This window comes from Alexandromys fortis, unplaced genomic scaffold (genome assembly GCF_014885135.2).
Source record: "Alexandromys fortis isolate MF-2015 unplaced genomic scaffold, M_Fortis_MF-2015_v1.1 scaffold_118, whole genome shotgun sequence".
Lineage (NCBI taxonomy): Eukaryota > Metazoa > Chordata > Mammalia > Rodentia > Cricetidae > Alexandromys > Alexandromys fortis.
This window is the reverse complement of record NW_026068010.1, coordinates 2,353,873-2,367,437: the sequence shown is the minus strand read 5'-3', so window position 1 is coordinate 2,367,437 and position 13,565 is coordinate 2,353,873. Positions and strand designations below refer to the sequence as shown.

General features: G+C 45.2%; 1 protein-coding gene across 1 annotated transcript in view; it reads left to right on the top strand.

Annotated features, from left to right (window-relative positions):
- Ubl3 (ubiquitin like 3) overlaps nt 1–9,507 on the top strand; it is a 46,926-nt gene extending 37,419 nt beyond the window's left edge. Inside the window, exons 2-5 of the mRNA XM_050161897.1 lie at nt 2,499–2,607; nt 4,316–4,402; nt 7,553–7,630; nt 7,919–9,507. Coding sequence (XP_050017854.1) covers nt 2,499–2,607; nt 4,316–4,402; nt 7,553–7,630; nt 7,919–7,971 — 327 coding nt within the window. The 3' untranslated portion in view covers nt 7,972–9,507. The remainder of the gene's footprint in view (nt 1–2,498; nt 2,608–4,315; nt 4,403–7,552; nt 7,631–7,918) is intronic.
- The last annotated feature ends 4,058 nt before the right edge of the window (nt 9,508–13,565 follow it).

The following is a 13,565-nucleotide window of genomic DNA, read 5'->3' as shown; positions in this document are numbered from 1 at the left end:
TTCTTAGGTTTGGTCTTTTTATTGTGTCCCAGATTTCCTGAATGTTTTGTGATGAAAATTTGTTGGTTTTGCTGTTTTCTTTGATCAGTGTGTTTATTTTCTCTATGGTATCTTCAGTGTCTGACAATCTTTCTTCTATCTCTTGTAATCTGTTGGTAGTACTTGTCTCTGTAGTTCCTGTCGTTTACCCAGATTTTCCATCTCCATCCTTCCCTCGGTTTGTGTTTTCTTCATTATTTCCATTTCATTCTTCAAGTTTTGAACCGCTTCCCTTACCTGTTTGATTGCTTTTTCTTGTTTCTCTTGGTTTTCTTGGGTATCTTTGATCGATTTATTCATTTCCTCTACTTTTTTGTTTGTAATCTCTAATTGGTTATGGCAGTTTTTTACCTGCTGTTTAAGGTCCTCTATTATTTGTATATAATTCACTTTTGAGTCTATTTCTTCTAATTCTTCTGGAGTGGGGTGTACAATTCTTCTCATTTCGGGATCCCTGGATTCTGGTGATGTCATGTTGCCTTTCAGGTTGTTGGAGGAATTCTTGCATTGGCGCCTTCCCATCTCTTCCTTCAAATGGAGCCAGAAGAGGCCTGGTGTCTTGGTCCCGACTTTGCTGTGATTAACTTTCTGGGTGTATCTCCTCAGTGTAGAAGCAGGGACTGTTCCCGTCCAGATAAAACTCCTCAGCACCAAAGTATGGACGCCTGATAGTCCAATGACCCGCGGGCAAAAGAGCGAACGTGGGGGGCAGGACGGGGTCTAGTAGAACACAGGAGACCCTGCTGTGCAAGCTGAAGGTGCCCTTGCTCCCTTTGGGGGTCCTTGAGGCCCGCTTGGTAGGCAGGCACTCACCGCTCTGGGTGGGTAGCCTTAGTGTAGGAACAGAAGACTGTTCCTGATCAAAGGACCTTGCAGACTAAGCAGGCTTGGGGGGAGGGGGGGATCGTGTGTAAGAAAGACAGCCCTGCAGAAGGAGCTGGAGGAGGGGGAGTTTTGCTCTCTCCGGGACAATGCCCCCCTGGATAGCACACACTCACCCTTCCAGATGGAGTTCCTCAGCACCTAAACAGGGATGGCTGGTAGCCCCATGAGCCGGGGACAAAAGCTTAGTAAGGCCTTTTTAAAACAAGAAAAAAGTGTGTGTGTCTCTGTGTCTGTGTCCATCCATGTCCAGAAGAAGGCATTGAAATCCCTGGAGTTAGAGTCACAGTCAACTCTGAGTCATCTTTCATGGGTATCAGGATTTAAACCTGGGTCCTCTGCAAGAGCAGTATGTGCTTTTAACTGCTTAGCTTATCTCCAGCCCCACTAAAGACTTTAAAATAGAGATGGGAAGATGTAGGAAACCATACCTATATCTGTGTTTTATAGGGAAATGAGTAGATACAGTGAATTTAACAACAGCAGTAAAATAGTGAACTTTTCAGAATATTTGCTTAGTTGGTTTTTGTTTTGTTTGTTTGTTTGTTTTTGAGACAGGGTTTCTCTGTGGTTTTGGAGCCTGTCCTGGAACTAGCTCTTGTAGACCAGGCTGGTCTCGAACTCACAGAGATCCGCCTACCTCTGCCTCCCAAGTGCTGGGATTAAAGGCATGCGCCGCCATCGCCCGGCCATTTGCTTAGTTGGAATACGTATTGGCTTTTGACAAAATCCAAGAGATGCAGAACAAAATTGTTGGATTCTTCTTGTTTGCTTTCATGTTTAGCAACAGGCCCTCTAAGGCTGGTGTTTTTTTTTTTTAAATTAAGTTATGAATTAAAGCAAATTCTATAATAGCAGTCATAATCTGCAGTTTAGTTGGAGACGTTGTTACATATTCGGAAGCATAATGGCTTTGGTTTTCTTTGCGTGTATATGTGTATGGGTGTACATGCACCTGTGTGCTTGCCAAGGCACACAGGTCAGTGTCAGGTGGCTTCCTCCATCCTACTCCCTTATTTTTTGAGACAGTCTTTCACTGAGCTCTGACTCACCATTAGCTTAGACTAGCTGGACAGCAGCCCAGGATCTGAATCTAGGTCCTTACACTTTTGCAGCAACCAGGCCATCTCCCCAGGACCCTTGACTTTGGTTTTCTTTTACTCACAATTGTACCTGTGGCATGCTCATTGTAAATAACAAGAAGTAAAAGTTATATACCAATTCCCGTTATAAGAACTACTCTGAAAGAATTTATGTAAGTAATATGACATGAAATTAGAAGGGGGTGGGACTTTTGGAGAGGAAGGAGACCTATTAGAGTTTCAGGGGATGGCAGGAGGCAGGGCAGGGACATTTCAACAGGAGGCAGAAGAAGAATAAAAAGTATAATGACGTATTATGAAAAATGCCATAATGAAACTGACTCTGTCCGATGACTTAAATAATAATTAAAAATTGAAATGAAAAACCCAAATGGCACTGGCAACAACTCAGAATGTTGTGTCAGTGAAAACCTGTACAAACCATCCTGTTTTCAAGTTGAGATGTCTATTCAGAGTATCGCTGTCTACTTTCAGATTAATTTGCGCCTCATCTTGGTGAGTGGAAAGACGAAGGAGTTCCTCTTCTCCCCAAACGACTCTGCCTCTGACATTGCGAAGCATGTGTATGACAACTGGCCCATGGGTGAGTGCTGGCTGCTTGGTTCTTTGTCCCCAACTTGCTTGACACGTTTTGAGGAAGTACTGAGGGCATAATCTTATTCTTGACAGAGCCACTCCCCTAGATTTTGCCTTTCTCACCACAAAGCAGTGAAGGAGCAAGGGCTACAGAGACCATGTTTGCCTTAGTCCCAGCAGAGTGTTGAGTGCACATCCACCTCCATGTGAATCAACTTCATAGCAAAACACAGAACGAAAGAGACTCTTCATCATGGCAGAAGAGTGGGCCCCATGGGCTCCTCTGTGTGTGTGTGGCCTATTGAAAAAGAAGCTTGAAACAAAGCTGACCTGCAGTTCATGTTGCATGCCTTCTGTGAACAAGGTCCAGAAAGAGCAAAATCTCTGCATTCTGCTTTCAGCTCCACCACAGTGAACGCTTTGGGGGAGTGTCTGTGGTAGCTCCTCCCTGTCTAGTGATGCTCTGCCTTCAGTAAGTCCTTAGAGTTTGCCCATAACGGTTTCCATGGCATGTGCCATCTGGTACCACTGATTTAGCCCATCTCATTTAACTGTTTCCAGTACAAAAGATTGAACCCAGGACCTTGTGCATGCTAGGCAACTACCCTATTACCAAGTGGTATCCCTTGCTCCCTTTTTTAGAAAGTCTTGCTAAATTCCTCAGGTTGCCCTCAAACTTGGAATCGTCCTGCTTTAACCTCTCCAGTATCTGGGATTACAAGCATGTGCCACCATACAGAGTCTATATAATATGTTTAGCAAAATCAGTTCTAGCCTCTTTTCTGTATGGATTAAAGTTACTGTCACTAGTCTGTATAACAAAAGAATGCTTGGCTATACATACTCTGTAAACAATGGTTTTAAAGGCAGTGCATGCAGAGTAATTCATACTGAAGCAAAGTGGATTACCTGATCTTATCTAGAGGATCCAGTGCAGTCAGAATTCCCAGGAAAAGAGGGGGCCTAGAAGAGGACAGGCATAGCACAGGTGCCTGGAAATGAGTAAGAGTTACTCTCTTATGCTTGAGTTCCTGGATCAAGGTGATGGTTGTCAAGTGCATGCACATAAGTTGTTTTGAACACTCAACAAAACAAAACCATGGTAGACGCTTGCCTCCCTTCCTTTCCATTATCTCCTACTGAAAGCAAAACCTAGAGTTACTGAGAAACGTAAATAGGAATTCACAAATCTTAACTAAACGCAGAGCTTCAGTTGTTGCAGCAGCAAGCTGACGGGAACTGCCATTGAAAGCATATCCTGCCTGAGCAGCAGTCTCTGTTAACTGAGGTCTTCAGATGGTAGTCTGCAGTAGCTACTGGGCCGCCCATACTACCAGTGGTAGCAGTTTGTCCCAGCTTCCATGTCATGTTGGTCAGTTGGCAAAGACAACATGACAATACATCCCTCAGCACCTAACATAAGGAGCCCTAAGAAAGTCTTTGAGGAACTTGTTCCTGTCCTTGAGCCTGAGTTTCAGCAGATCCAAACATTGAAACATTGTAACACTCTATTATTTACTGATAACGGAAATCGATTTTCAAATAATAGATCCCTTTAACTAAGACAAGATTTTCCCCAGCTCATTGTCTAACTTCAGCCTACAAACTGGTACTCTGGCTGCAGTGCCTGGGCGGTGGACACTCTGGGCCATGGAATGTAACAGTGCACAGCCCCTGCTGGTGCTGCTGGCCCCTAACCAGTTCGTCTCTTTCAGACTGGGAAGAAGAACAGGTGAGCAGCCCGAACATCCTGCGACTCATCTACCAAGGCAGATTTCTACATGGAAACGTCACGTTAGGAGGTAATTGACGTCCTCTTCTGCCGTTGTTTATTTTGATTGACTATGCCTTTGCGTTTACTAAAAAGATGACTTGAGAATCAATCTGAGTCCCCTGCTTTGAGTGCGCCTTCTCCCTGTGAGATGAGCCCTGCCTGCCAGTGTGCAGACTTACCGTGTTACAGGTGGATTCCGTTGAGCTGCCGGATGATATCGTCTGGATGTGATGCTCCTAAGCTAAAACCCATCACAGACCAGGACACACTTAGGACAGCAGCTTTTCATGTGAATTGGGAAATTGCTTGTTGTGTGGAGATAAAGTCAGTAGCTGCCATGGACACAATGATCCTCACTTCAACACAGGCACTTTGTCCTCTAAGCCTAACTTGAGAGCTGCACTCTCTTCTTCCTCACACAGGTTGTTCTTATTCATTTGGTTGCTGTGTGTTTGTTGAGCTTTTTTATGCATCTGCACTAATAAACCTCGACAGCATTGATTATGACCAGACACCTACCTGCCCCCTCTTCAGGTTGCTCTGTTACATGGGACAATAAAGTCCACTGTAAAAAGACTTGAGGGTTAGAGCTGATGGCTTCAGTGACTGACAGTGGCACGTTAGTGGACTACTTCCGAGTCTAGGCTCACATGTAGCCTAGTTTGTGACAGGGTTAGATCTGGTCCAAAAACTACTGTAGTCTATAAGAAGTAACTACCATTTAGACATCGAATTTCTTTGGCTTGCTTCTCTGTTTTTAGTTCTGCCTAATTAGACAACCCTCTGGTGAGAGTTGACAGTTGTTAGCCTCCTGAGTGTTTTGTGCATCTATTAATGGTGGGGCCATCTTTTATTTTTTTAATTCCTATGGTTCAAACAAGACCTTGAATTAAAATTAATAAATAAAAAAAAACCTGATGGTTGGTTGGATTGACCTCAACTATGAGTGAGTCTTCATCTCCCTCTGAACATTAGTCTCTTAAGCATTTTCCGCCAGCTCAGTGTCCCAGGGTCAGGTTAAAGTTCACAGGATTTGTGCTAAAATCAAGATGGTTCATTCATTTTCATTAAATTACAGTTTTAAAACTATTTTTTTTTAATTCTTTTAGAATAATCATCAAAATGACTTTTCTCATTGTGACTATTGTGTGGCCACCAGTCTTTTTGGAAGCAAATTAAAGGCCTTGCAGCTTCGTGATTTAGACAGGTGGTGTGGTGTACGGTAGCCCTTGGTTGGCCAGTGTCACCCGGGACTTGGTTAAGGCCGGATGCTAGCCCTCCACAGTCCAGTGCCACTGGGTGCTTGCTTGGACCACATGCTAGCACTCCACTGTCCGCTTTCTAGGCTGCAGGCTTCCTTTTTGTAACCTGTACAGCAGTGGCAGGTGTTTTCCAGTATTTTCACAGCTGCTCTGAAAGTGTGAACTTGCTCGGTAACTTGTGAAGTAGATTTAGAGCTGCAAATCAAAGGCAGAGGTAATTGTAGGCTTTTTAATAGAATCAGAAATATTTGATAACAGTATTTTTAATTTTTTTATTTTATTGCAATGGGGGACAAGTTACTGGTATGGAGGACAGGAAAACTTGATAAAGTTAGTTCTCTTCTCCAGCTGTACCTAGGATTCAGGATCAAACTCAGGTCGGCAGGCTTCTTGCTGAGGTACCTTTGCCTCCTGAGCCATTTCACCAGCTCAGAAAAGAACAGCCCAGTTATGGGAAGAGTTGGAGTCCTTGTAGGCGCTGCTCAAGCAGTGGGGGAGGAGAACTAGTGAGGCTCCAGGCAGGTGGGTAGCCTTCCCTCTGGGCAGGCAGACATAGGAGGAGGGCTGGGCCTGCTCATTCTTTGCCTCTCCCCACCCACTTTAAGACCTGGTTTCACTGTGTTGTGCAGCTTAGCCTAGCACTGCTAGGCTGCAGCAACCCTCTTGCCTCAGCCTCTTGAGTAGTCAGACTACAGGTCTGTAAGTGGAGACTGTGCATTCATTTCCAGGATGCCCAGACCCGGATAATCATACACACAACTATTTGGCTGAGGCAAATATATGGCTCAGGCATATTCCTTGCTAGCTCTTACATCTTAAATTAACCCATTTCTATTCATCTATGTATCACCATGAGGCTGTGGCCTACTGGTAAGGTTCCGGCATCTTTCTCTTTCTGCCGTACCATAGGCCAAAGTAGCTTCTTTATTAACCAGTGGTAATGAAACATATTCACAGTATAGAGAGGGGAATCCCACATTACAGGTCCATACAGCTGGCTCTGTCATTCTGTGAATTTCTGTGATTCACTCAATTTCAAGTTTAAATCTGTGCTCATCGGGTCTCTTTAAACATTCCTGAGTCCCCTCCTTTTGAGTTGTAACCTTGTTAATCACATGGAATTTTACTCTGCTGAAGGAGAGGCATGATGATAGCTCCACTGAGAGGATGATCATCAGCTGACACTCTGACAGTCACTGGGGACCAGAGAGAGTGGGGCATCACCAGGGCACTCTCCTTCATTCTCGTTCATTTACTTACTTTTGTGTGGCTAGGAGTGCAGGGCCTAATGCATGCTGTTCAAGTCTTTTGCCTCTGAGTTACCAGTCCAGCTCCAACCCCGATACTCATTAAAATGCAGATTTCTGCACTTAGCCATTTCCTACCGGTGTGACTTTGGAGTTGAAATGCTGGTGGTTGTGTGTAAAGGAAAAGTTGAAATGCTATCTTCTGGATGTTGCCCTGTGTATAGAAAGGTCTTCCGTGAAGGAGAACATTCCAGTTTCTGGCTTCTCCTTCACCTTCTGCTGCCAGCAGCTATGCCTCCTGTTTGCTGTTGAATTGGGTGCAGAGGAGAAGTACCAGCCATGCAGCTGTGAGTCAGGGACGATGCCCGGACAGCTAGCAGTCGGTAGATCTGCATAGAGCATGCCTTGAAAAGAGGGGCAGACTAGTGAGTGAGTTTAGAGGTGGAAGTGTGTGCTTTCTCTCAGACAGATTCCTGAGTCTTTCCAGTGGTGAAGCTATGAGAGTCACTTGTAACTGTACACTCCCCTGGAGTGAGGAAATGTCTCCTTGTGGAGGAGCCACAACCTGAAGCCATTTAGAAACCTGTAGCGTATCTAAGTGCTTTTATCCCTGGCTAGTGATTTTACAGAATGACGTGTATGTAACAGTTTGTCCCTTCTTTTACATAGCATTAAAACTTCCTTTTGGCAAAACAACAGTGATGCATTTGGTGGCCAGAGAGACCCTGCCAGAGCCCAACTCACAAGGTAAGCCTGTCCTGGAAGATGCCTAACTTGAGCCATCAAGACATCTGCCTGCTTCCACTTAGACATTCTGCTAAGAAGGAAATTTTCATAGTATATGAATTGAGCTTATGGAGCAAGTAACCAGGTGGTTTTTGAAGCATGCCAAGATGAAAAGATTCCTTATTTACAGGGTTGTAGTATTTATAAAGCAAGCTTTGAGCCAAGCTCAGGCTGTTTTGACTATGCCTCTGCATTTGCCTCTCCACCCGAGACCCAGCTGGCTAAAGCAGGCTGCCTTTGTTTCCCCAGGCCAGAGGAATCGGGAGAAGACTGGGGAGAGCAACTGCTGCGTGATCCTGTGATGTGTCACCAGCATGTGCCGCAGTCTGTTGATGCTGCTGGGACAGAGGAGGTTCAACAGCGTCCCACACCTGTAGGACAGTCACCTGCACATCCATGGGGCTGAATTACTCGGGAACTCTGTCATCTCTTATAAAGTAAAAAGAACCAAGAACGCTCTCATCTGGTCCTTTATTCCTGTCTCTCTCGTCTGTGTTGAGCAGTCTGAAATGCACAGTGGTCTCCAGGGGAAGTTGCCTTGCTGCCACAAAGGCTCATCCGCAGAAGTCAGAAATCAAGTGTTGCAAGTACAGTTTGCAGTGAAAAAAGATTATCGTTATTTTCCTCATCAGCAGAATCTGCCAGCGCCTGTGGTGCCCAGAAGTACCCCGTGACAGTCCATATTGGAGGACACTCAGCATCACTGAAGTTAATCACCAGGCCAGTCTCACAGGGAAAATGGAAAGGGATCCAAAATGCTGGGTGAAGTCTACCAAAGTCAGCCACTGTGGCTGTCCTCACAGGATATCCAAATAGGCGTGACTGTCCTCACTGCAGCAAAGGAAAAGCCATGCCTGCTGCCCCCAGCACTCTGCAGAGGATACCTCTGCTGCCTGCGCCCTAAGTCCTCTTGGCAAGGGGCTCATCCAGACAGCACAGAGGCCAAGCAGCAGTTTGTCCCTAGCCTTAATGTGGAGGGCCAGTCGCTCAGGGGCTGTCACTGTGCAGAAACGATAGGAAGCCTCAGCAGCAGATCCGATTGTGTATTTGAATATCAGAAAATTGGAAACTTCCGCCACTGTCACTCATCCGTAACCACACCCTGCATTATGCTTACTCACTAGGACAGAGGAATCCTTTTAAACAGTCTCCAGATACTAATTTTGTTACTTTATGTAGTTTGCATTTGGAATCAGTGCTTGCAGTTGTATTGAGATCACAAGCTGATTTTTAAGGCATACATGATTAGTAGCACCACTCTTATTTTTACCGATAATTTAAAAATTGATATGCTATAAATAAACAATTTGCACAGCACTAAAGCATGAGCTAATTTCATCTAAACCTGTAAAAAAAAGATTTTATATTTTTTTTCACTGGGAAGAAATCTTCCTGGATGAAATTACAAATATGTGTAGATTATATTTAATAAAAAAAAAAACAAAATATCTAACTGTAGAATGCAAATATAGATTGGCGTGTAGCATATAGACCAGTATTCCATATCAATAACTTTATCCAGCCTTTTTAAAGATGAAGTTGCAGACTGCGTTGTGTTCTGTATTTAATGAGGGTTCTTAGCTCTCGGCAGCATTAAGTGTCAATGGTCTCTATGGTCATCTTTGTTTAAATGCAATCAGGTTACTTTATTCATTGTTAATGCGTTGATGAAGAGGCTTTATATGCAGTAGATCTACGAAAATATTGTTCATACTGATCAGAATTAAATTTGTATAGAACAGAGTTTTAAAATGAATGTAAATAGTACTAAACCTTTTCTTTCTGCAACCTGTACTTATTAGATTCCTTCTGTAAACTAAATAAAAAATTGTAGTGCATTTTGTGAGTGATTTAAAGGTCAATAATTGCTTAAGCCTTGTTTCATCTATTTTACAATTAATTTTCTACTCTTCTGGGTCTTTTAAAATCCATTCACTTTCCACTCCATTGCTACCTGGGTGTGCCCCGTGTCTTCATCACTTGCCCAGTTGGTGTGTGAAGCACAGCAGCTGGGGTTCTGTCTCCGTTACCACTGAGACGTTGCATTCAGAAAATGTGTCCATCTGCTGTGTAGGCACTGACCGGAGAAGAACCCAGCAGGTAGTTAGGTGAGCACTCAATCATGATGACTGTATTCTTTTGTAAATCAAGCTACTCGTTAATCATTTTTAATACTTGGATTCTAGTTACTCTCTGTCTTCCCACAGTTAGGGGCTTTCAATGAATTGTGATTGAATTTGGACAGTTACGAATATCTCTATTGGCAAGAAGTAAAATCCTACACTGGAAACACCAAAAATGTGCTAGTGTATACATGAAAACACTGGATTCTCCCTACCGATGGCTAAAATGGGATTGATCATACTCAAGACCGAGATTGGAGGTCTCTGCCTAAAATAGCCACAGCTTCCCTAAGGGTGAGCGGTGCCTAGACCCAGTTGACCCAGTGTGTAAAGAGAGCCTGAGTCATGGGCCTGACCCATGTAACTCAGTCATCTGCAGCCTGCCGTGTCCTGATTTAAGTGCTCCATGTAATGGCGTCTTCTGTGTTAAACCTCAGCATGCCTTTCTGGTTGGAACCATTAGCTCTCTCTCCAGGATAAGTTGTATGTGACACCCTCATTCGTGCAGAGGTTTTCACATGGCCAGACGGGTCCCTGCTGTCGTCTTGACCAGTGCTGCAGCCGTTTCTGTTAGCCAGTGCATGGTAAGCAGTGCTTACTTAATGTGAAAAGAAATGAGAACTTTCTTCGCCTGTTGAAGAGTAGTCCTCCTGTTTTGAATGACTTCCATTCATAGTAGGCATAAATATCCTATTTATCTTTCTACTACTTTTCAGTTTATTTTATGACACTCAAATAAAATTCACCATGGCCCAGCCTCTCCTCTGCTGTTTATCTAAGTGAGAGAAAGACAGCCAGAATTGACTACGCTTCCATACTGTCCTCGCGGGTAACCGTGGGCATCCCCCTCCCCCATCATTCTGTTTTGCGGTCACTCATTAGCAGGTAGCCAGCCAGCAATTATTCTTTCTGTGGCTAGGGTATGCTGGAGTTCTTAGGCAGAGGCATATCTGTGGTTCGTGATGCCCTCCAGTCCCCAGGTGCCTTCCTCAGAGGACTGACATCCCATACCTTACATACAGAGCACCATGCCAAAGTAATCATGAGCAAAATTGGGAAACTGCGACTACTTCCCTATCAGGGTCTGTGCACTGCCACAATGACAAGGGTTAGTCCTTAACTAATTTTTTATAATGCTGTCTTCCACATTGACAGCTTTCAAGATGTACAGAGTAGACATTTGGAGAAAGGAGCATCAATCTCATCGTTCACCAATGAGAAAAATAATTGGCTAAATGTGCCTCTAAACGCTCTGCCAGTGGGTGGCTTGCAGGCACTTGTGTAGGTAGGTGTAGCCAGTGTCAGGATGTAGCTACTACACCAGATCACTTCTCACTTCGCGTGTTGGTGTTGGAGCATCTGTGATGCCGTGGGAGAAGCTGCTGAAGTGATTGAAGGAAGTCATAGAATCCAGCTCTGCCGAGGGGCTGGCTACCAGCTGGGACCCCAGGCTCCCTTTCAGAATGCAGGGAAGTTAATGTAGAAATCTGATAGGAAGCTCGGCAGAAGCAGAGCAGTGTCCCCAACTCCCGCCACGGTCCCTGTCAAGTGGTTTTTCTCGAGGGATGTCACTTACTGAAGCTCACTAATTGTTTCTCAGAACAGTTGCTGGCTTTCAGTGTCTCTCCAGTTCAATAATACTGCATCCTCGAATTTCAATACCACAGAAACAGCTGGGCTTTGAGAGTGGGAGACATCAGGAGAGCTGATATTTGAGCCTCAGTTTCCCCACCATTAAAGTAACACCTGTTTGGTAGGTTTGGTGTAGAACTTGCTTTTAAAGAAAGCCATCTCTGCCCAAGAATGGCAGCCAGGTCACAAAGCTGCATGTGCTAGACCAGGACATTGCCTCTAAATTTGAGGAAAGCAGCTTACACAAAGGCCGGAGATGTCGCAGGAATGAGTCCAGGCGAGTGTCAAAAGGAAGACAGCAATGAAAACCTGGAGAATGTGCTTGGTGTTAGCAAAGGACCTGACAGTTCCATGAGATGTGACTGCAGGTTGCGTCCCCAGCTTAGAGCCTGGTGTGTTTGTTAAACATAGACCTAGCTGGGTGTGGTGCCTTGTTTGCCTCTAATCCTAACACTGGGAAGGCAGATCTCTGTGAACACCACACCGGCATGGGCTACATAGTTTCAGTCCAGCCAAGGTACACCCTATCTCAAAAATATAAATAGATATATACATACAAATATTTTAAAAAATAGACCCAGAGTTGGGATACACTATTGTGTCCATGCCAATATCTAAGTGACCCACACTGCTAATCAGGACCATGGTGACATATGGACCTGGACTGCTGCCAAGAAATATGTTTAGGTCCATGGTTCAAGCTGAGGTCTGTATTGTTGTTCATGGCCCATAGTGCCACTCAGGGCCACATGGACATCAGGGGCATCAGCCTCCACCTAGAATCAGGTTTGTGTCCGAGGGTTGAGTCTCTGCCAGGGCCATGTAGATCTGAGTATCCCGCACTTCCACCCAGGGCCATGGTGTTGCCTGGGCCTGGGCCACTGCTAGGGGCCATCTCTGGGTTCATGGCCTTGCAGAATCTGTGATCTGTGCTGATGTCTGTTTCCTGTTACCACCGAAAGCAGTGAGTATAGGGCTGCACAGAGTTGGCCCTGCCCTCCACCAACCACACCGCTCTTGAGAGCAGGCCCTGCACCTTCCCAGGGCAACACAGTGGGTTGCAGGTTGAGCTGGCCCTGAATATGGTACAGTAGGAGAGTTAGCCCCACAGTCTGTCACATGGTGGTGTGGGCAAGAGAGAGGTATCCTCTTGTCCCTTGCCCCTTATCACCTACTGCAGGTGGAAAAGCCGGTTCCAGGGTCACAAGTGAGAGAGCTGATCCTGCCCCTCAAAGGCTACAGCACTCTGGAGAGTGGGCCCTCACCTGGCTCAGGTAGCATAGTGGAGCTGACCCTGTGAGCAGAGGCCCAGTGCACATGGAAGATCTGGCCCCACCCTTCGCCTACCATATGGTGGCGTGCAGTGTGACAATGGTCTTGTACCCTGTAAAGATTTGTCAATTGTATTGGTTTAATAAAATACTTATTGGCCAGTAGCCAGGCAGGAAGTATAGGCAGGGTGACCAGAACAGGAAAATTCTGGGAAGAGGAAGGTCTCAGTCTGCAGTCGTCACCCAGACCAAGAAGAGGTAAGGTAAGGAAATCTGGCAGGCTGACCAGCCCAGCTACCACCCAGGCCCAGAACCAGGACTTTGAGGTAGCTCACCCCAATACCACCTCATCTATGAACTGCTGGTGCCAGTGAGGGAGTTAGACCTGCAAATCCAAAGCTACAGGATCTCTATAACACAAGGCAACAATAGGATATCCAAGAGGAGTCTCAGAGGGCCCAGGGCCAAGGGTGTAGCAGAAGCCAGAGGCCTTGAATAAGCTTAATGACTCAGTGCAATGAACACTTGTAAGTAAAGATGTATGGACTAGAGGGTGTATTGTGGGACTCCCTGGGCACGCTACAGCTTCTATGCCGAGTTTTTTCTTATTTTGGTTGTTTGGTTGTTGGTTGTTTTTTGGGGTTTTTTTGGGGGGGTTGACTTTTAAATTTTGTTTTTGAAGGGAGGATGAAGAGCAGAGGGTGGAAGCAAGGGGATGGAGAGGAGTAGGATCGGGATGCATGATGTAAAATCCACAAAGAATCAATAAAAAGTTTTTTTAATATAATTTTTTATTGAAAAAAAATTTCTGCCTCCTCCCCGCCTCCCATTTCCCTCCCCGTCTCCCTTTTCCCCTCCTCCTCCATCTCC